Source organism: Pongo abelii, chromosome 13 (assembly GCF_028885655.2).
Source record: "Pongo abelii isolate AG06213 chromosome 13, NHGRI_mPonAbe1-v2.0_pri, whole genome shotgun sequence".
Classification (NCBI taxonomy): Eukaryota; Metazoa; Chordata; class Mammalia; order Primates; family Hominidae; genus Pongo; species Pongo abelii.
Genome location: NC_071998.2, coordinates 90,852,989 through 90,876,787, shown reverse-complemented (window position 1 = coordinate 90,876,787; position 23,799 = coordinate 90,852,989). Strand labels below are relative to the sequence as shown.

The following is a 23,799-nucleotide window of genomic DNA, read 5'->3' as shown; positions in this document are numbered from 1 at the left end:
CACTCCCCTGATTATTGCTGACCTTATTAAAATAAAATCAAAATTATCTGGGATGTACTTTGTTTGCTATCACTATTGTAAGTCAAATATCACAGTAACTGACTTTGTTACCCAACAGAGATGAAATCATAAAAAGCAAAATCAGGGTTTTTCTAATTAAAACATATAGGAAATAATGTTTTAATGCAAAAAAATTCACTTAATCAGCCTGTATAGCTTATTTTATCTTTAAAGATCATACATGATAAACAGTCCATTCCTGATTTTTCAAAGCAAAATCTTAAAAGTAGTTATTACAAATCATTATTATATCCAAGGAAGAAAACAAAAAACCCCAAGGGACAAACAAAAAATGAGACAAAGAAAGATATATGACAGCCATATATTTTCAGTGAAAATTCCTATTAATAGGTCATTTCATAAATGTCTATTGACATAGACACAGTGACCATATTGTAAAAAAAATCATAAAACTTAAGGTTGGATAGAAAAATGATGTATTTTTCAGAATCCATATAATTTGGAAATGACACATGGAGAAATAAACATATTTCATCCTTCAAATTTAAACAAATGCTTGCTTTTTAAATTGAAAACATTTGTGCAAATGAATGTATTTTTCCCACTTAGGGTGAAACTGTTCAGAAATTACCTGGATCTATACAACTCCAAATAGAGCAGAAAGTTGAAATTTATTTGGGAAGCCTGGGCTGCATTAAAAAAAAAAAGAAAATAAATCCAGGTAACTTGGGCTTCACGATCTATTTTGTGTTCAAACATCTAGATTTGCTTTTAACATTTACTTTCAGTCATTCTCAGCCCCCATGTTTCAGTTTTACCCTGTTACCTTTTAATTTCATTTTAGGGGATAGTTTCTAGATTGCTTATATAAAACAATATAACAAAGCCAACCTATCTCAAGTCTAGGACATGTTTCCCCCACCATAGTAGGTGATTTTAATTTAAAATGCAAAATTCTGAAACACAGGCATACTTCTGAGGTTCCAGCATTTAAATTCTTCGCAGTCTGTAAGGGTAGGAAACGTGTGTTTCCTGAATAAAGCTTTCATTGAACATGCAGTAATTTCTAACACTCTATTTCTTGCCATCATCCTCAAAGCTTTATGCCAATTTGAGTGCTGATGGCATTTTGCTTCAGGTATACATTTTCCCAATAACCTGAAGCCTTCCCTACATTTGTGTGTGTGCACAGTTTAAAGAAAGGGAGAGATCATTATGGTTCAATCACCGAATTCCTATCATTAACTGCACTTCATGTCACATTTTTAAAGAACTCAGTTTAATGGTAGAAAGCCACTGGGTAAAACCTGCTCCGGCTCCCTTAATTAACAGTTCTGTGGGGTGGTTCTCCCCCATCTTGCCCCCACCCTTTCAAGTATAGATTTGTTTTCAAGGGATTGCTGCAGAAAAGAGAAGCTGTTGGGGAACACTTAATTGACATTTCTAGACTCAGAATGTATTACCACTCTGGTATTTTGGTCAACTCTCAATTATTTAGAGACAATTATATTTGTAGATTATTCATAATTCTTGTTTTTTTATTTTCGCCCTTTCTGCTGCCAGTTTCACTGTCGTTCAGCATTTTCCACTGAAATCCTATAAAAATCAAATCTGCTAAAGGAATGCAGTTACTTGAAAGTAGCTCTGATAAAGCTTGAGTAGTTAAAACAAAAAATGGCTAAACTCAGTGGCTAAAAAATAAAATAAAATGACCAAGATTCTGCATTTAAAACATCATAATTCCAAATATCTGTAGGGCACTTAATATATTGCAGTCTTTCCCCAAACATTTTCTCATTTCTCTGCAGAATTCAGGTAGTGATATTTACAATCTGAAGATCAAAAATAATTGTTGCTTGTTGCTATGTATATCCCTCCACAAATGTGCATTTTACAAAACTTTATAGCTTTTGTTTAATAATGAACTATTTGTACAGCCCTTTAAAGATTATAAAGCACTTTCATATATATTTTTATCTCATTGAATACACAGCTCTTCTCTGAGTTTTATTCACTGACAGGGAAACAGGCCTAGAATGAAGTGTCATGCCCAACATGATACAATTGGAAGGTGGAAGATCAAGGTCTTCTATTTGAGTCTTCTCTCTCCAATTCTGGTGTACTCCCAGATATATCCTATTGGCCTCCCAAATCCAAGTTACCCAATCAGCATCCTGCTTCCTCTTTCTCTCTACCCTGTCCAGCACTAGATGATAAGGAATAATTTGTGTGGGTTTGTAAATGACTGAAATAATGGCCAGTGGGGTGAGGAGTGAGAAGGATGGCACAGAAGTGTCTGATAAAGTCTGGGAGTCAATAGCAAAAGGTAGAACAGCAAAAGAGCAAGGTCTTCTCCCTAAGTGGCAGAAATAACACTGAACTCAGGAGTCAGGAGAAATCAGCTGGAAACATCTCATGGGCAGCTAAATCACTGCTTACAGCCTGCCTAAGGCTTCACCGCTCCAGGCCTCAGCTTCCTCGTGGGTAAAATATTGGGGAGGCTGATGGCCCTCCCACTGTAAAATTTCTCCGTTAGGCCTATGAGGGAATGAATTATGTCTACACCTGGCACCGCATGTGGTACAGAGGTAGGGAAAGGTTCCTAGAGGACACAAGACCCCAAGTTCTATCTTCTATGGAAAGAGATGCCTCTTTCCATAGAAGAAGACAGTTGTCCCTGTCTCCCAGAGCTGCAGAGCTGTGAAAAGGGAGTGGACTTTGGGGTCACGCAAACATGGGTTGGCATCCTGCCTCCATCTCCCTTCTCTGAAGGTGTGTCCTGAGGCAGCTGATTAACTTCTTCAAACCTCAACATCCTCATCTACAAAACAAGGAAAATTAATATCTACCTTTAAAACACTGTTACTAAAAATAGCTAGTGAGTGGCCAGAATTCAATCTTAGATGTGTCTGACTCTAGAGCCCCAGCTCTTACTGTAAGGATTAAATGAGACACAAATGTCCAGGGCTTGGTACGCACACACTATCCCCTCAGACACCCTGGATGGAAAGACAAAGCAATGAGGTTTTTGCATTTTCGAAGTCACAGGTCCTTTTAAGACTCTGCTGAAAGCTCTCCAGAAAAATGTTCATAGGGTAGTGTCAGGCCAGGAGGTTCACGGACCGCCGGAGTCCGTCTGGGGTGGCCTGCTGCACATGGACCTCAGTAGAAAGCCCCTGAGAAAATGGATGTGAAGGTGCTAGGAAGGGCTGTAGGAAAGCATCATGTACCGATTACAGCTCTCAAACCGGGAAGAACAAGGATGCTCCTACACTCACTTAGAAGCTCCCTTCAGCGCGGGGGCTGGGTGCGGAGGGGAGGGGGCGGCGTGCGCTCACCTTGAAAAAGCCCTTGCAGCCCTCGCAGGTTCGCACGCCGTAGTGCTGGCAGGCGGCGTTGTCCCCGCACACGGCACACGTGCCCTCGCCGGAAGACGAGCTCCTGTTGGGCGGCGACGGCAGGCTGGGACTCTCGCCCAGCAGGCTGGACGCGGTAGGCGAGGGCGTGAGGCCGAGAGGCGGGAAGGCCAGCGGGGCCGCCCTCTTGGCCAGCGGCAGCCCGTACGGGTGGCCCTCAAGCGCGGCGGCCTGGCTGCCCGCGGCGGCTGCGGCTCCCAGCGGCAGGCTGAGCGCGGCAGCGGCTGTCGGGTCGTAGCCGAGGTGGTGGCCGCCGGCCGGGCTGGGCGCGGGGGGATGCGGCGGCGAGGGCTTGAAGTGGAAGAGCGGGAAGCGCGCGCCGGCCACCGTGGGGACCGCCTTCATCGGCGGGTCCAGCAGCGGGCCGGGCGCTATGCAGCCGGGCGCCGAGGGCAGTGCGTCGTCCCATAATGTCCCCGCCTGTGGGGGGAAGGCCGGCGTGGTGGGGGTGGACGGTGGGGACTGCTTGAAGTACATGGAGGTGCTGGGCAGCACCTCGTCCTCCGGGCTGGAGGCGGGAGGAATGGATGGCTGCTGATGCTGCTGCTGGTGATGATGGTGGTGGTGGTGGTGGTGGTGGTGATGGTGGTGGTAGCTGGGTGCCCGCCCCTCCTCCACTTTGATCAAGGGCCGCTGCATTTGGTACACGCAGGAGGGCTTGAGTTCGTAGTTGCTCGAGTAGCCCTCCACGAAGGTACTGATGCTGGGCAGGGACGTGGTGGCCGTGGCCGTGATCTCAGTGCTGCCAAGGTCCATGGTCAGCTTGGTGTAGTCGGGGTTCATGATCTCCGTGGTGTATTCCGAGCTGTATGTCTGCGCGGCATAACTGGAACCTGGAGGCGAAGGGCTATATTGGGCTTGGACGCAGGGCATATCTGCAGGGACAGAGAAAAGGGTCTCTCAGAAGCAAGTTAGCACTTGTTTTCTAGCCAACAGGCAGCATTGGGTTCACTGTTCTCTAATCTGGGAAACAGAGAGGAAGTGTCATCCTCTCCTCCTTCTGGTAGCATAGACACAAAGCCCCACACTTATTTTCTTCATCCCTAGTAAGGAAGCTGAATTCCTGACAAAGGGGTGCCAAAACCTGGCCTCTTGTGGACTTCTTTACCTATCTTCCCTCCCTTGCCCTGTCCTCCACTAGATTTGGGAAACTTGAAGTCTTTCCTCATAAGCTCAGAGATGTTTTTAAAAAGAGGCTTTGAATCCTATAAACTAATTGGAGTGGCCTCCTTAGCTATAACCTAGGGGCACAAAGAGAAAGCCAGTGGTTTATTTGGGGGGAAAGAGGCCATTGGTCCCCCAAGGCATACACATTGATTTGTAAACCTGAGTTAGTCAAGAAAAACTACCCTGTGAGAGATTTAGTGGCCAAGGGAGAGAGTTGACATTCTAACATTTTATGAGTGCCAATTGAGGCTGCCCACACACGTTGTGGTTGCTTTCTCCCACCCCCTCCCCACTCCTCCAATAGGGCTAGCAGCCCGCACAAACTGGACCCCTGTTGATAACTTCAGTCAGCTAGGTGGGGACATAGGCCCAGGAAATTGACTCGGGGGAGTTTGTACCATCTGCAAAGAAAAGATCAGCAGCTGCAACAAAACACCCACCCATATATATATATATATATGTATACACACACACACACACACACACACACACACACACACACACAGAGACATATATATCCCAATTCTAACTAATAAAACATATTAGTGGCTGTTTGGTGATAACGGTTTACAACTATCATAATAGGCAAGTTAGTATAGGTATTTCCTTATGACACTAGAATTAGTACCCATGAAAAAAAGCAGTTTCTCAATAGACTTGATTTCTCTGCCAGTTTGACTATGTTGCCCCCAAAGTGGCTGGTATCCAGGGTGCTTACTATTGTTCAGAGAGACTGAAGTGAGTGAGAAGGCTCTGAGAATTATTGGATGTAGTGGATGATTTATCTAATTATTTTCCTTTCTTTATGGCTAAATATAAATGGTAAAAAAACGGCGGTTTCTGGTGGTTGGTTTTTCTGAGCCAAAAGAAAACCAGGTGCCTCTTTGGAGTCTATGGTGTAAAAGGTGTGACTAATAGAGAAGTGAATACTTCACATTTCCTTTGACATCTTTCTCTTACCCACATTTCCAAATCTGATTGAGTCATGCATGTATGGGATGAAATCTTGACTTGAAAAAAGGTGATGAGGGCCTGTTGGAAGAAGCAGTGATGAGGAGAGGCCAGTTCAAGCCTTTCTTTAACAAGCAGGGCCTTAAAAATACACTCACTAGTTTGAAGTCCAGTTACTTATCTTGCTGTCCAGTTGTTGGGATGAAATGAAAGGCTAATCATTTAAAAGAAAGAACACTGCCTGATCTTTCATCTATTCTCCTTCTCCCTTCAGCACCTCTAGGATTTCTCCATTAGTCTTTTCTGTCATTCTTTCCGGCCAATCCCTTTCTATTGCTCTTATTTGTGTCTTTCTGAGGTTTCTAGCTAGAAGATGAGCTTGCTGGGATTCTATTCTATTTATCTGCATTATCTATGGTGCCCACACAGGCTTGGCACCTAGTATTCATTTAACAAATTTGTAAAGAGGTGGTACAAACCAAACGTGCAATCTGTTCTTTTGCCAAACTCAAATTTACTCTTTGGTTTTCAGCTCAAATGCTTTTCTCCTTCCCTCCGAGCTTCAATCATCCAAACTTCTGCACCCAAATGATTTGGGTTTTATATAAATGAAAATGCTCAGTATTGCTCTAAGTGATTCCATAACTCTTACATGTGTACACTGGCTATAAAAGAAGAGCAAAAATGAAATTAAAAATGTATAAAATACCCTAATCTATTGGTGTATTTGTATTTCTCTAAAGAAAATTAATTTTGAGCAATGCAAGCTTAATTTAATTTGGCTGCTCCACTCAGTAGCAACAGGGTGTGGTATACAGAGGAGCTTCCTGTGAGGAAGCCACCTGTGTTGTGAAATTCGCGGCCAGCAGTCACTGTCTTGGCACTGGGCAGGTCGACCACGCTGCCCGCCGAGTGTGTGGTTCCCCCACCCACTTTCCTCAGCCAGGGAGGAGAAAAGGGTCGTGCCTTCGAACCTACCTGGAGGGTATCTTGCGCGCTGAATGGTGGGGCTGGGGGTCTCTCCAGCGGAGGCTGAGAGTGTAGGAGGAGCGGACGTCCGGCGAGGCGAAGCGCGGGCAGTGCTGCCCGGCACCGCTAAGGGTCCAGGCTCGGGGCCCGGGCTTGCCGGGCTGCGCTCTTCCGCAGTGGGCTCTACAGGCACGGTGAGAGAGGACATAGGTCACAGTGAGACCAGGATGGGTCACTACGGCCCGGGCTGGGCGCATTGGGGACTGGGGGAATTGGTTGGCAACCTCTAGAAATGCTACATTAATTACAAAGAATTATCATAAAATTAAGGGTGATTAATGGTACAGGAGTCCCCCTGGGCAAGAAGCATCACACGGCCTCGGGGAAGCCGAGGAAAGGTTGTTGGAACCCACTGCGCCTACCACCGTTTTGTGGCACCAGAACCGAGGCTAAAAAAAACGCGCAGCCTGTTATCGCCCAGAAATTGATCTCTCTGCCCCGAGAATTGATTCCGAGCTTACGAAGTCAGGAAAACCACAGAAAGCAGAACACTTGAGGAACGAGCTCCGCCCGAATACGGGGGGTCAGTGAGTGTTCACCAGCGGAAAAAAGCCATTTTCCAGTTCTGCCCGCCCCCACCCCTCAAATACAAATTTTACACGTTGCATAGGAAATGCACAAGGTCCGGAACGAATGCATGAATGCCCCGAGGAATTAAGAAAGTCTGCGCTTTTCATTCTAAATGCTAATGGAGCTTCGCTTCTACTAGCCGCGAGTTTCGAGGGCCAAGGGTCAAGCAAACAAAAGGGCACAGCGAAGAGAAGGCTGGCGCTGGAAGCAAGGGGACGAAGCGGACGGCGTTAGCGGCTGATGGGACGAGCGGAGGCAGGTCCCCTGCACCCAGAGGGCGGTGTCTTCGAGGGTGGGCGGCTTGGAGGCTCCTGGCCACCCAGCGGCCTAGCGGGGGCACATTCCTGAGGGCGCCGAGCGCGGCTCCGGGCCCAGCGTCTCAGCGCACAGCCTCAGCGAAACTTTGTAGCTGAAAGCGCAGCTCAGCAGGCCTCAGGGAAGGAACTGGGTGCCCCAAACTCCGGCCTATAGCGCCCCCTTTGCCCGGGGTGGGCGCAGCTCGAAGAGTGGGAACATGGACCGAAAAACCCCAAATCAAACCAAGCCAAAAACCTCCGAGGTGCGCGGGGCCACGAGGGTCGTCTCCTGGCGCCCCTGAGCCCGGGGCTTGCCTGCAGGGAGACAGAAAGGGACTCGGAGTCCCCAGGTCCAGGAAACCCTCGACGGCCAGGAAATGGGGTATTCCCTTGCCACCCCCAGCCCCAGCTGGAGCTGCTCCGACGGAAAGCTTGCCCTCGATGTAGCGCGGGTAGAAGCGGATCTTCCCACGGCTGTAGCATGTGCTTCCCGTCTCCCCGCATCTTCAATGGGGGTCTCCAGCAATCCCCCACCCGCCCCTTCAGTGGGTGCCCGCATTCCCGTCCCGCATTCCCTGAGGGCCTTTCAAGCGGAGTCGTTCTCTGAGAGGCGGCCTCTGAACTCGGGTGGGCGGACACCGCCTCTCCCCAACGAAGGAGTTCCCCTCGAGCGCCCAGCGTTCGCGGGAGGGACCCACACAGCCTTTCCTCCAGCCCAGCCCAGCGCCCCGCCGCTCTCTCCGCCCCACAAACGGCCGGTTACCTAGGCAAAGCCTCAGTGCCTGGAAACACGTTCCGCCGCTCCGGCTTGCGGCCGCCGGGGCCGGGAGCACAGAGCCTTGGGGTTGTAAATTAGGAAGAAATAACTACCTCTGTCAAAGCCCCTTTCTTTCTCGTGGGCAGACGAAAGGAACACCCCCGTGTTCCCCTCCCCGTGGTGAAGCGTGTGGAGGAAACCGTGAAACGCACCATTGTGACCGGGGCTCCTCTGCGGAGTTTCCAACCCTGGGGAGCGGGGGCGGAGGTTGGGTGGGGGCAAGAGGAGCGAAGGAGAGACTGACAGAAAGGGAAAGACTGAGATTCTCAGAAAGACCGAGGGAGACGAGACAAACCGCGGGGAAGAATTTCTGTGAGCGCACGGTCCCAGGGAACGGGGTGGATGGGTGCCGGGGGTGGGGGGCGGAGCGGACGTGGAGGTTGCTGTGGCCTAAGGAGTCTTTGATACTAACTCTGCGAGCATCTTGTTCAGCGAAAATAACTCGAATAAAGTAACTTCATTCATTGTGCCCATTAGCCACGTTGGGCAGCTTTTTCTTTCCCTAACTTGATTCTATAAAATATTTCCCGGTCGTGGGAAAAGGAGATCCGGCATTGGACTCGCGATGGAATGACTGACGGCTCCCTGTTCTTCTCTCCCGGCACGACAAGGCCCTGGGATCACAGCCCGACATTTCTGATTACTAACTCCTCGCAGCTCTTCCCTCTGGAGAATCTGGACGCATAAATAAATAAAAGGCAATCTCCAAGAACGTTTTCGGAAATCAAGGGACAAATGCGTTCTTCCTCGCCACTGCCCCGAAGCTTCCAACAGGTTGGAGAGGTGCCTTTGGAAGTCAGTCTCCGCAGGCTGCGCTCGCATGACCGCTCTGGTCTCACCACCGAGAACTTTCATTTCTACTAAGAGTAAAACACTCGGAGCAACTTCTCCAAAAGCGCGAGTTCTGTCAGTGAAAAAGCATGCCTTTCCCACACCGAGCCAACGTCCAGAGGAGAGGGACACCGTCCCCACGCGTGTCAGTGTGCGGGAGTCGCCAATTACACCCGATTTACCTCCTAAGGGAAAAGTGTAAACCGGCATGTCAGCGACGCCAGGCAGACGTGCCTAGTGGAACCCCAGGCTCATTTCAATACAATAAGCCACATTCCTACAATTACGCCCTCTTTCCTGAGGTCCTCCGAGTGCCTCTGCAAACTCTGACCGCCGCTGCCTAGGCCCTTCCCTCCTAAGCTTCCTTCCAGAGAACCAGCTCGGTGCCACCATTAGGAACATTTACTTGGACCCATCGGAGCTCCTATTTTCAATCCTACTTAAAAGGCAGGAAAATTACTGCCGTTCATCACCGGAGCTGCAACTCCCTGCCGCTGCCGCTGCCGCCGCCGCCGCCGCCGAGAGCATCATTACCATGACAACTGGAGCCGAAATACCCTGAATTACATCGCTGGAGCCGCTATAGCACAAATCCCGGTCCTCCTCTTTGTTAGAGGCTTTTCGCCTCTTCGAGTGGGGGGAGGAATCCCACGAGCTCCAGAGATCCCCGCGGGCCCACTACAGGGGAAAAGTTTCAGATCAGAACCTACGGGCCGCTGGGCTAGCAAAGCCGGAGCCGGGCGGCAAGGTCAGGGGAGGGAACCCCACACTCAAAGTTGTCAATTTCAGGAGCGACGCTTCCCAGCAAGCCAACTTTTTTAGCAAGTCCCCTTATTAACTGGGCGAATCTCATACGTACTTGAGTGCTGTGGCGGTTCCGTCTTTAGAGCGAGTTTCTAGAGAGCTGTCCCGAAATCTGCACTGGGGGGGAGTCACAGCTGCTGTCCCGGAAGGGCTGCGGTGTACAAGCCCAGCGGCTCCCGGAGGCGGTGAGCGGCTGGTGGGGGATGCTGCGATCCCGACTCATGGGAGAGCACAGCCGAGAGGTTCCGCGGGCGTCCTGGCTCGGGCTGTGACCAGGGGGGAGGATGCCGCCGCTGTTCCCACCTCCACGGCCACTGCCGGCACCGTCAGCGTTGCAAAGTGAGCCCGGGAGGGGCGTCCGGCTGCGGCGCCGCGCTGCACCGGCAAGGGCTCAGGGCAAGAGGGGTGTGAGCGCGCGGGAGAGCGAAGTGTGTGTGCGGAGCGTGTGTGCGCGCTTGTGTCTGTGTGTGCGAGTGAGGGAGCGGGTGTGAGCGCGTCTGTGTATGGGGAGCGGAGGAGGAGCAGGAGCTGGAGGGGTGGGGGGTGGGAGGCAGGAGACTCCGCTCTCCCGGCTGCGCGTTCGCTCGCTCTCTCGGCACGTCATTTATGCCACAGGAGCCCTAGCGGCCTCTCCATAGAGTGCCTGGAATGCGAGACGTCAATGTGACGCCATGGGACGCTACGTCACCCTCCTCCTCCCTCCCCTGGCCCAGCCGGTTCCGCGTGTGCGAGGGAGGGTGTGTGTGTTCGTGTGCGCGCGCGCGCGTTCCTCGGCCAGTCGCATGGCCGCACAATGGAAACTCCGCCGCACCGCCGGCCCCGGCCTGGGGGCTTCTCGGACCCACGGTGCCAGCCCTTTTGCAGCGGAACTGCTCGCCAGGACGTGCGTCTGCGGGAGGGTGCAGCGGCCTGCCCACGGGTCAGGCGGGACCGCCCAGCTGTCAGGCTCGGGTGGAGTAGAGTTGGAGGAGTGCTGCTGGCGCGCCTCCGAGGCTGCCCCGAGGCACGGAGCCAGGGCGAGGGGGGTAAGGGAGAGGACAGCTCTTCCGAAAGGGAAGGCTCCGCCAGCCAGCTTCTGACCAGCTCCAGTGACCTGGCAGCCGGTGCAGAAGGCGTCTGGCACCAGCCCGAAGACGCCCTGAGGTGCAGCTGCACTTTCCTCATGCAAAGGTTCTAAAGCTGTTTACGTCTCTCCGGTCCTCTGCGCCCAGGCTAATCTCCGCTCCCCGCATCATTTACTGGGTGCGTGTTTCACACAGGGATGCAGATGGTTCCGGGGATAAGGTTTGATTTCTTCACACGTACGGCGTGGGTTTCTTAACTGGACACGTTATAACCCAGCGAAGTGCACATCCATCATGCACACGCGCGCTGCAGCAGAAACTACTCAATGTGTATAAAACAAACACGTGTTGAACAGCTGAGCGGGTCTGACTATTGCAAATCATTCCTCCTCCCCAGCACCGGGTCAGAAATGGAACTCTCAACTAGCACTTTCACTTTTTGATGGTCGTAGATGCCCTCCGCCCACATCTCCCAAATTAAACATTTCGAAATCAATCAACAGGATTTATTAGTCAGTCCCTCGCTAGGGGATTTGCTTTGGTCTCCTGGGACACATTTGTCATGAAATGGTGTGCCGAAAGCCTGGGTGACTGTATGAGGGAGAGCAGTTTCTTCCTGGAAATGATAAATTTTAGTGTAAATTTCTTGATGAAAACAAAATTTATCAGAGTTAAAGACCCCTAGTCCCACAGGTTGCTGCTGAGTGAACGCAGTCTCTTTCAGAAATGAATTTTTGGACAGGAGAAAATATTTGAGTGAAACAATGCAGATAGAGTGGTCCCCATGTGGTCCGCTTGAATCACAAACACCGTTTTATATGTTCGACCTGTCCCAATTTGTGTGTGTGTGGCGGGGGCGGGCGGCGCTGCGCCGAGGGGAGATACAGGATTCCTTTGTAGACAGCACACATTTCAGAATCGAAGAAGGTTCGAGCTAGGACCAGAAACTTGAAAACAAACCACATACAGGTAAATATGGCATGTATATCTTTCTTCGCCTCCACTTCCAATTCAGACAGGGTGGTGCGGAGAGGGTCGTGGGAGGATGCCCCGAAAGTTGACCCAGCCGAGAGCAACCGAGTCTTTGCACTGCGGCGGGTTCCAATCCAGCCTCGGAAGGAAGGAGGGCGCTGCTACATTGTATCCATTCAAAGGCTTGAGTGGGGGGAGCAGGACCTGGAGCCGCGCGGCGCTGACGCACGCGAGGCGCGTGATTGACGCAGGCGATGTTACTAAATTCGGCGGTTGGCCGGGACCCGCCGCCGGCGCGCGCCGCAGATAGCGGAGTAGGTTCCCCTCGGTCACCCCCGCCCCTTCTCCATTCAACGCCGCGCGGGGCGGGGCGGGGCGGGGAGGGGCGGGGCGGGGCGCGCGCGGCCGCGCCAGGATCCGGCCGAACCAAATATAGTCGGGCTTGGCTATTTTTAGCCGGGTCTCGGGCGCGAGCCCGCCGCGTGAGGGGGCGCCCTGACCCCGCCGGGAGTGCGGAGGGGGCGGGGGCGGAGTCGCCATGTTGGACTCGGTTCGACCCGGTCTGATGACCGGCGACGCGGGGCCGGGCTCGGCGCCGGGGGTCGGGGTGAGTGGGTGCGAGCCGTGGGAGAGAGGGGGGGCGCTGGCGGCTCTCTTCGTCCCGCGCGGGCTGTGAGGAGTGAGCAGGGTGAGGCACGGGCGACAGCGGGGCGCGAGGCCCGTGCATGTGTGTGCGCGCGGAGGTTGGGAGACGGTGATCCCCGCCCGCCCTGCGGAAGGCCTGGCGGTCTTACCACCCGGCAGCTCGGCCAGCCCCGAGTCGCGTGGGGGCGGAGCTGCCCGCGGTCACCACTTCCTGAGTGCCGGGGATACCCTTCCCGGACGTCACGGAGGAGCTGAGGCGGCGGTGGCGGCCTGGGGCTCATCCTGCACTTGCATCACGGGTGCAGCAGCAGCTGCTCTGCTCCTTTGTGGCTTTTTCCCCCGTTGAGTAACTGCTTTGTTAACTGAAAATACCATGACGGGCCAGTGTGATCACCAGCTCCAGATCTCAAAGAAAGTGAAGCTGTCAGGCAAGAAGAGGGAGACTCCCCCAGCCGGCTGCGATGGTATCTGGTGGGTGGATGTGTAGAGAAGCACTTGACAGTTTCCACGTATTACTTCTTGCCTAATTCTTCACCCCCAAGAAGATTTAAAAATACTTTTATTTCCATGCTGTAAAAATTTCATTTGTGTTCTGCACCTCCCTCACCCCCCTAATCCTCCTTCAATTAAAACTCTCATGCAGAACTGGAATCACTGTAAGTAGGAACCCTAAAATTAGGTACAGTTTTTAGGAAACATGACATCTTTCAATGAATTTATTCAATAAACTACATTTCCTAAATGTTAATATGTATGAAAGGTCCTTGCCCACTCAGGGTTGTTATAAAGCTGCTAAATTGTTCATATGAGTTGGGCTCCAGTGACCGTTTCAAACCAGTATCCTTGTTTACCTAAATTTAAAACAAAACAAAACAAAAAAACTCTTCTCCCTGGCTGAGAACCTCCAAGCAAAGTTTTCTCTGAGTGGGTGTGTCTTCTGGACCTCTATCTTGGTTACTTCTGTGCGTCCTCCTCCCTTCTCCCCTCCACCTCCCTTTACATCCTTTTCTGTTTTTTACATCCTTACTCCTTTACATCCGTTCCTTCCTTTACATCCTTTTCTTCCTATCAAGTGGCCAGTATCTGTTCCTGGACTGCTCTGTTAGACTGAGGGCTGTTGTCTGACCTCCCTGAGCCAATCCACTATTCCTGGCTCAGTACTTCTCTGGGTAGGAAGGGCGACTGACTGCTGGAGAGGTCACTGAGTGGCATCCTTTTAAAACTCAAACGGAAATTCATGGAAGCAGAGACACAGCTCTGTCGCAGACGGAGACACCATCCTCTGCTTAATCTTATGTCCCTAAACATATGCTGTTGTTTAGGTGACCCAAACAGAATTAGTTTTTCCTCAAGTCTTTTTTTTTTTTAGAATTAGTATCTACTGCTCTATACCTTTTCAAAAGTCGGATTTATTAGAAACCAGGCATAATATTCTGTAAGGCACATGTAATGTGACTATTTCAGTAATCTCAATTTCGTTTTTAAGATTTTATTAACTTTTTTTATCTCTTCTTTTGGGAAATCAAATAAGAGTACCTTAATCTGTGAAACGTTGAAAACTTTCTTGGCTCAGTCCTTTTTCTATAACAGAAGAGAGACATTTATATGTCACTAGTTTACATACACGAAGTTAAGTTTCTGCTTTCATGATGCTTATAGCAGCCAGCCTGTTAAAGAACTGTTAAATTAACCATTACAGATTCACTGGATAGATACCTTTCATTTTGTTTTGGATTTGTAGGCCTAATCTGCCTGCAAGAAAGAACTATTAGAAAATAAAATATGAAATTTGGGGGAAACTTATGTGTGATATAAAGCAATTGTTTTAAATTGCTTTAAATGCTCTTCTGATGAAGTAATGACGTATAATCTTGTTGCTTTTACTAATATATAAAGATGATGATTTCTTATTAATGCAAATATTGGGTGAGGAATGGTGAAATAAAAATTCTAAGCCAGAAGTTGTTACCTAGGGTGAAAACAGGAAAGAAAAGTAAAAAATTGTAAGTTCAAGTTTTGTGGAATCAATGTAGAAGTTCTATACTATATTTAAGGTACATATATAAAATTTAGTAACTTCAGCTGACATTGATTTATACACGAGATGTACCTGGCTCAGTAACCTGCAATCATTATAGTAAGTTTCTATCTGACCTACATGCTTGCCATTCCTTATCAATTCCATCATTGCCAGATTAGTCTTCCAAAAATTTAGATTTTGTTATATAACTTTTGGCCTCAAAAGTCTTCAGCAGCTGGATATTTTCTCCAAAACCAAACCTAGAGCCTCTTTTATTTCCACAGAATTTTCTTGTCCTAGTCAAACTGTTGTTCTCACTGTTCTTCAAACGTCCTTTCAACCTCCCACATTTGTTCATGGTTTTCCTTTTTATGGCATCCCCTCCTTCCTCTTCTTCTCCACTAATTGAAATTTACTCTTCCTCTAAAACTAGCCCAAGAAGTGAACTCCGATTTACTTTACAAAGTCTTTCACAGAGTCTTTCACAAAGTTCTTATTTTTCTGCCTTCTTTTTGTGCTCTTGTGTCCATGATCTATTCCCTTGTCAAACTGTAAGCTTCAAAGGCATACCCCACACATCTTTGAAATCCCTGTGGCACCTAAGAATGTTCGATATGGACAGTAAATGTCCATAAAATATTGCCTCCTTTAATTTGGATATGAATAGAGAGAATAGCCATATTATAAGTAACAAATTATATGGATTAGGGTTTTTTTTTTTTTTTTTTTGAGATGGAGTCTTGCTCTGTCACGCAGGTGGAAGTACAGTGGGACGATCTTTGCTCCCTGTAACCTCCGCCTCCTGGGTTCAAGTGATTCTCCTGCCTCAGCCTCTGGAGTAGCTGGGATTACAGGTGCCTGCCACCGCACCTGGCTAATTTTTGCATTTTTAGTAGAGATGGGGTTTTCACCATGTTGGCCAGGCTGGTCTCCAACTCCTGACCTTAAGTGATCTGCCCGCCTCTGCCTCCCAAAGTGCTGGGATTACAGGCATGTGCCACCATGCCTGGCTGGAATAGGGCATTTTTGGCACGAGTGGGCATATATAAGTTTATTTATTGGTTGCTTTCTTTACTTCAACTTGATACTCCGGATAGAACATACTTTATTAAGGTGCCTGCCATAAGCCCAGACAGCTGCGTGGTGATAACAAGAAAATGGCAGTTTGTCTTGTGTCTATTGTATCTGCGTAGGAAGATTTGCTATGATTTTTTTTTTCCTGATAGACTTTTGGTTTGACTCTAATTCTAACCTCTTTCCCTTCTATTTGTACTTTCTCTTATGCTGCTTTCTCTCACTTATGGACTAGATGCTGTAGGCTAGGAAATGTTAATATCAACTTCTTTTAGAAAAAAATTTTTAGGTTTGGAAAATTGAGAACCATGACATTTTTGTATAACCAATTAAATATGAAAATTCTTGAATCTCTTATCTTTTCCAAAATATATTGAAATAGGTTTGCATGCTACTATATGCAGAAGTAAAATTAGCAAAACAATTTTGGATTACGATTTTTTAGAATTTTTAGATAGAAGCTCAATATGATTGAATATTAATATCAATGACAATATTAAAATTTACTTTAACACGGAGAAAGTAACATAGTAGATGAGGAAAGACTTTCTAATTGTAGAAAATTTTAGAAAAAGTAGAAACCTGAGATGGAAAGATTACTTAATAGTATAAGTGCCAATAATACTTTAAAATCTCATTAAATAATGTCTTTTCATCCATTAGAAATAATAAGAGTCAGAACAGGCTTGCAGTCTGGTTAAAAAGATAGTTTATTTCTTAGTCATGTTTTCCTCAATCATTGGTAAACTCTGGAAGACCTCAATAATCTGGGGGAGAAAAGTTATTACTCATGTGTGATAAACCAATTCAGGATATTATTTATGCCTATGAAACAAGATCTGCCTTTTAACTAGAGTTGATGGATGAAGTAAATACCTCTTTCCAAATATAACTGCATAATCCTTTCCCATAGTTTCAACTCTGAAAAAAACCAAAAAGATTGCCTCACATACAAGTTCAGTTCCTTCAGCATATTCTCCAACAGTGAGATGCTATATATCACAAAAAGCACTAGATTGCTTCTCAGAGGCCTGGGTCTGGCTTTGCTGCCATGAAGGTGCCCAGCCTTGGGTAAGTTCATCTTTTCAGGGGGCCTAAATATTATTTGTAAAATGATAGTGTTGGGCTCACTTTATGATCTTTAAGGAAATTTCAAGTTCTAAAGTTGAATGCTTTTTTAGACACATTAAATATTGTGAATCATGAGTCAGCTGTGCCCTGGTCTCCTAAAGTGATTGCTATGGCCAGGAGACTTATGAACTGTCTTGTATACAACACATGTGCTTTTAGTAGTAATGTTATATTAAACTGCTTTGGCCTGCATGGTAGTGAACTATAGCCACTGAGTGGGATCTTGGTGGCCTGAGAGAGTTAATGCTGCCAGCATCACAGCCTTCTGTCCATGAAGTAGAAACGAGCAGAAACCTGGATAGTCCAAAAGTCATTTTATATTTAGCTTTGGAATTTGTTTTTGTGCCTTCATTTGAATATGGATGAGTCACAAATTGACTTCATACAAATTAGCAAACTTTCATTGGAATGGATTCTGTTGTTTGCTCCTCTTCAGTTCCTTTCTGATCCTCACTGCATGCAAAGCACAAACCATTTCTTAAGTGTAGCAGTGGAGGCAGAACTGTCCTTTTTCTGCTTCTTCCTAGAAAAGGCTTGATGGTGGGGTTGCAAGTCTACATCTCCCTTCGGAGTGTAAATAAATAGTGAAATAGTGAGAAGGCAGGTCACAAGGAAAGTACCAAGTAGGTGTTAAGTTGAAAAAAAAAATGGCAAAACAACCAGGATGAATACAGTAGGCTGTATTTGCAAACTTGTTAGGTTTGTGGATGGATAGACCTTTATAGATAAATAAGAGCTGACTTTGTAGGCATTGGGAAGTATCTGAATTTTAACAGATTACAGGTTGAGGTATCATTTTAGTTAGGTTTAGATAGTAAAAACATGGTTGATCTATTTTTTAAATGCCTATTCTACATATTTAGGTATCTGGTTTCCTCTTTAGATCATGTAATTAGTAACTGATTCTGATTTTTTTACCATAATACATTTTCCAGTATTTATTCTGCATGTTTATAGTCAGGGAAAAATTCTTCCCTGACATCTGTTCTGAATTAGTTCCCTTTTCGAGTTATGTTTTCCTGTTTTATCAGTTGTAGTGAGGAGAATAGAAAGCCATATTTTAAAGATTTCTGGTACTTAAGTTTAGTAAAATTGAAATAAACTACGTAACTTTTTCTAAATTCTGGAAATTTGCATGTTAAATTACTGGTTTCATTTTTTAAAACAATAGCATAAACCAGACAAAATTTGAGATCCAATTACCGTAGTCTTTCATAGTTGTCAAATTGACTTTTCCATAGTTAAAAATTTTTTTTGAGAACAGCTTCTGTTGTCTCAATGTCTTTAAAAACGTCTTTTTGTTTCAATTATCTTGGATCTATGTATTCTTTGGGATGACTCTTCTTTGGGATGAACTTATTGAGTACTTAGCAGTTCTTGGCATGCTAAGAGTAGGTGTTAAGAGGAAGAGTGGTGCTCCGTAAACATTTGATGAATGAATGAAAGCAGTTTGCAGGAAGCTTTATCCAAAATATTCTATTTTCTTTATCTTAACCAGCCTCACGGCCTTAGAACTTTTCTGGGATAGTTTCACTCAGGGGTTAGGCATAAGAGAGGAGCGTACATCATTGTGCTGCTGCTCCTGCACTACCCTCTTCCACCATTGCACCGAGTCTACAGATACTTCTGGTTGCCCAGATTGAGGGAGGTACCCCTGAGTTATAGCACTCTGGGACATCTGTATTTGAACTGAGAACCGGTTCAGGTGTCCTAAGGAATTGTTATGCCTTACGTTTTGACCCCAGGTACCCCCAGGAATTAATCTCTGGCTTATCTCTTTATTTTGATATGCCACTTTTGCTGTGATACTTTCACAAGATTGTGTTCTTTTCTCTTTTCTTCACTGTCTCTGCCTGGGCGGCATATATAACCTGTTCATCAGTGAGTTCCTCGACTCTAATTGATTTCCAACTGTAATCCTCACTTTGCTTTCCAGTTCTGGATGTTACTATTCAAGGCCTCCAAGTGCATAGTTACTTGTCTAATATCTATCACCCATAGACTGAGAGGCTCACATGTGGGGTATTAACTTAGGGACTCAACTTATATCTACTTAACATATTTAAACGTTTTAAGATTTAATTTTTGAAAATATAATACATTTACATGATTCAAATGACAAAGCATTTAGAAATGAGAAGTTTAGTTTCCACTCCTGTCCCCTACTAAATGACCCTCCTTCCAGAGTTGTTATTGTTGTTGTTGTTTTTTTTTTTTTTTTGAGACGGAGTCCCTCTCTGTTGCCCAGGCTGGAGTGCAGTGGTGCGATCTTGGTTTACTGCAACCTCTGCCTCCTGGGTTCAAGAGATTCTCCCGCCTCAGCCTCCCGAGTAGCTGGGAGCTGGGACTACAGGCGCAAGCCACCAGATTTGGCTAATTTTTGTATTTTTAGTAGAGACGGGGTTTTACCATGTTGGCCAGGGTGGTCTGAAACTCCTGACTTCTAGCAGTCTGCCTGCCTCAGCCTCCCAAAGTGCCAAGATCCTTCCAGAGTTTTTTAATGCATTTCCAAGACAGTACAAATATAAATTCTGTTTCCCTTTCCTTTTTTATACACATGGAAGCTTACACGTATTGTTCTGCCTTTTTCACTTAATAGTGTATCTTGGAGTTCTTTCCATAACAGTGGAAAAATGTCTGAGCTATATCTGAGATATATTTCATTTATAATGTATCTTGGAGATCTCTTCATGTCATTGTGTGAATATATCATTATTTAACCAGCCCCATATTGATGGACATTTGGGAAGTTTTTAATCTTTTTGCTGTTTCAAGTAATGCTACAATAAATACTTTTGTTATATAGATTATACTTGTGCAAATATATTTGTAGGATAAATTCCTAGAAATTGAGGGATACAAATTACAAGTAATGCTACAATAAATACTTTTGTTATATAGACTATTTTATACTTGTGCAAATATATTTGTAGGGTAAATTCCTAGAAATTGAATTACTGGGCCAAAGGGTATATATATCATAGTAGTTTGATAGGTACTACCAAATTACTCTCCATAGAGGTTGTACAGTTTACACTCCACTAGAAATATGGGCAAGTGCCTGCCTGATTACTCATATTCTTGCCAACAATGTGTTATTTAACCTTAGGTTTTTTCCAGTCTGGTCGGTGAAAATATTATCTTAGTGTAACTTTAATTTCTTTCTCTCATGAGTAAGTTTGAACATCTTTTTCATATGCTTAAGAGCCATTTATATTTCCTTTTGATGAAGTGTCTCTTATATCCTTTGCCTATTTTGGGAGGTGGGGGTGGTTTAAAAATCACTTTGTAGTTGCTGTTTATAATATGGAGATTTGCCCTTTGTTATATGAGTTGCAGCATATTTCCCTGTAGTTTGTCATTTGTCTTTCAACTTTGCTTATGATGTTTTTGCTATGTAGATTTTTTAAAAAATGTACTTGAATTTGTCAGTCTTTTATGACTTCTAGATTTAGTCATAGTTAGAAAAATCTATACTACTCCAAGGTTATGAAAGAATTCCCTCATGTTGGCTTTTACTACTTTCATGGTTTCTATTTTACATTTAAATTTTTGATCCATTTTTCCTGGTGTATGGTATGAGAGGTAGGTCCAACTTTATTTTTTTCCAAATGGCTACGCAGTTGTCTCAGCACCATTTGTGAATAGTCTACCTCTACGCTGTTTTGCTTCTGACTCAAAACAAGACTGATTCATCTTTTTTTTTTCACACCTACTCTGCTGTGACTGAATATGAATACAATTCTCTGCTTTCCTTCCTGTAGAACACCTTCTTCAGTGGCAGAGATGTCTTTCTCCCTGCTGCCTCCCTGCTTTCCTCAGCAACACCACACGCAGCCTGGCAGCCAGTTAACGTTGGAATGAATACGGGGTACTCAGAAGCTCTCCAGGATTTTTCATTGAGCAATAACTGGTTAAAAAGAAATCCTAACTGTAATCAGGTTCCTTAGAAGACTGTTCAAACTGGAGATGTCTTTGGGCTCTCTCTAGTCATGGTGATCAGTTATTCCAGAAGCTAAAGGTGTGCTACCTGGGTCCTTTACTCTAGAGGCAGTCCAATTTGGGTTGCTTCCCTCCATGCAAATTACTCTCATCTGCTACCTCTGCTTTGTCTGACAGCATGGGATATTACCTTCTGTAATTTGAGATGGGAGCCATAAAATGCCAACAAGGTGGTGTTGGATTCCCCATGATGCAATGGCCAGCTCCAGAACCTCATTTACTTGGAAAGTGAGACTGTGGATAAATGATTTTGGAAACATTCTTTCTCAGTTTTAACCCCAAGCAGATGTTGTTTCATCTGTGGAACCTAGGGAAAACCCTAGCTTTGTTCTACTAGGTGAGAGTGTCCAAGCAGGCAGATGAAACTTAATTTACTTGATACCTTTCCTTACTAGCATTCGCTAAGCTATGTGGGCTAGTTTTATAGCTACCTGATAAAAGACTTCCTTCCACTTTGAACCATTGCCCTAGGCTATCTTTCCTTTCTAAACTTGTCCAGGCCATCTTGCCTGTTCTTTATTATTGAGGCTTACCTTTTGATCCTGTTTCTTATCTCTGCCTTCAGACTTTCCCCCTGATGCTGGTAGTACCCTCTTTGTCCAGTACCAATTTGACTTAAAAGTTATTTTGGCCAAAAGCAATTTGGTCAAGTACAATTTAGCTGAAAGCAAGCTGGTTAACTGATTTGTTGTAATCAGCTATTAATTGAAACAATGATTTCGTCAAAACAGTGAGTTGGTCAAAATGAATATCCTGTTAATAGTTTTTGAGTAGTGGTAATTTCAGTGTAAAATGATTAGATACTTTTGGTCCATTTTCTAGGGACTTTTCCAGTATTTTTCTTCAGTTCAAGTTAACTTTCAGCTATGGCAGCATTTGATTGCTTGTGATTTCAAAAAGTTAAAGCAACCTAGCTACCCAGTAATAGGAGAATAGTTGGACAAGAGTAATCTTAACTAAAAGGCAATAAGAGGTTAATTGGAACAAACAAAACACCCAGTGATAAGATAAAAACATGTTTCCTGTATTATTTTTCTTTTCCCCTCATAAAAAAGGCGGTGCATATGCAGTACAGGACATTCAGAAAAATGTAGATAAAGAATAGAAGGAAAAAAGAAAAAAGCTATAAATTAATTCACCCGGGAATAACCACTGTTGTCCTTCCCTATCCTTCTAAGTGCATTTTATACACATAAACTCTACCTATAGTTTGTAATTTGCCATAATTTATTTAAGCATTCTCCAGTTATTGGTTAGTCACTTTTGTTCAGAATCAGATTTTGGTTCCTTTGTGCAACTGTGGGCCAGGCTACCTTTAGCTGGGAATAGATTGCCTTTCTCTTTTCCCTTCTGTCCCTCAATCCTGCCTAGGCCTGCATCCAGCCTGGGCTCTCAAGGCCCCCCTGCCTGCTTTAAGTGAGACACTTTGTAAATGAAACCATTCTGCCAAGCCTTTCTATGGTTACTAAAGAGGCCTGGTTCCAGAATTCCTGTGGAACTCTCTGGTTATATATAAAAATTTTTTTTGGAGTTCATGTTTGATATATGTTATATGTATATGTATGCAAATTAGATAGGGAGAGTGAAGAGATGGGAGGGATTATATTGGGTCTCCATTAAAAGAAGAATAAAGAGGCATTGCAGCAGAGAACTCCATTATCAGTGGAGGGAAATTAGGAGATTTTCTCTGAAACAGGGTTGGCAAATATGTGCTATGTGTTGTTGTGCCTGAACCTGAGTCATGGTAGACTCACTAATCAGTCATGGCACTATTTCTCACTAGATCCAGACTCAGCTTTAAGTCTTTCTCAAGGTTGGGTTCTAGGTGGCTGTATCCACTGTAGTTGCTGTGGGAGACAAATGAATTACTACTCTTGCTTCTAAGATGTTACATTAAAGTTATTGTTTTTTTTTTACAGTGGATTGACTAAGAAAGTTTTTGTTTGTTTGTTTTTCTTTGAGACAAGGTCTCGATCTGTTGTTCAGGCTGGAGGGCAGTGGCAAGACCATGGCTCATTGCATCCTTGATCTCCTGGCTCAAGCAATCCTACCGGCTTCAGGTAGCTGGGACTACAGGTATATGCCACCACACCGGGCTAATTTTTTTTTATTGTAGAGACAGGGGTTTCCCTATGTTGTCCAGGCTGGTCTCAAACTCCTGGGCTCAAGGGATTCTCCTACCTTGGCCTCCCAAAATGCTGGGGTTATAGGTGTGAGCCACCATGCCTGGCCTGACTGAGAAAGTTTTAATAAAATGTTTTCTATCTGATAAATAAGTTCATGTTGAAGAATATGGGATGTGAGCAAAGAGTTATTATCTGGATCTCAGGCAAAGCACATGCCTTGTAGTTAAGATCATGGAAGCAGCATAATCACATTATAGATTTGTTATGGAGTGAAAACAATGTCATAATAATACTCATCAGTATAATTGTCCATGGTATGGTCATGGTGATTGACTCCCCAGTATTCATCCCACCACAGGTGATTAGTCTAAGCAGTCATGGTTAATCCCATTTCCCTTGCCAGTGAAGAGTTAGGAATGGCCTGTAACCTATTCTGGCCAATGAGATATGAAGGAAAAGTCTACAGAGGGCTTGAGTGCTTCTGGGAAAGGATTTATTGATTCTAAACAGAGAGAAAAGAAAGAGAAGAGGTCTCGTCTCCCTGTGATTTTATGTTTGAGTATGGTGGCTAGAACTGCTCTATCCATCTTGGGACCATAAGGGAAACTAGCTTTGGGGGGTGCAGCTGATCTAGATGATGACAGAACAGAGATGGAAGAAACCTGATCCCTTGATGACCTTCCTGAATTGCTGATTGTATTGTACTTGGTCTGCCTTACCTCTGAACTTCCAGTTCTGTGAGATAATACAGTTCCTCATTGTGTAAGTAGGCATGATCTGCGAATTTGTCATTTGCAGCCAGAAACATCCTGATGTTATACCCACTTTGTCCCAAGCAGATTCACGTCAGGTGGATTTGATAT

The 23,799-nt window shown here is 45.6% G+C and overlaps 1 protein-coding gene across 2 annotated transcripts in view; it reads right to left on the bottom strand.

Annotated features, from left to right (window-relative positions):
• The window catches only part of NR4A3 (nuclear receptor subfamily 4 group A member 3), a 41,767-nt gene extending 31,275 nt beyond the window's left edge, over positions 1–10,492 (bottom strand). The window contains exons 1-4 of one of the 2 annotated variants that reach the window (XM_009244690.4): positions 9,958–10,492; positions 6,534–6,707; positions 5,565–5,636; positions 3,360–4,312 (exon numbers count right to left, since the gene is read on the bottom strand). In XM_009244690.4, coding sequence (XP_009242965.3) covers positions 3,360–4,312; positions 5,565–5,595 — 984 coding nt within the window. In that variant the 5' untranslated portion in view covers positions 5,596–5,636; positions 6,534–6,707; positions 9,958–10,492. The remainder of the gene's footprint in view (positions 1–3,359; positions 4,313–5,564; positions 5,637–6,533; positions 6,708–9,957) is intronic. The other variant, XM_002820034.5, reaches the window with a different exon arrangement.
• Between the last annotated feature and the right edge of the window lie 13,307 nt (positions 10,493–23,799).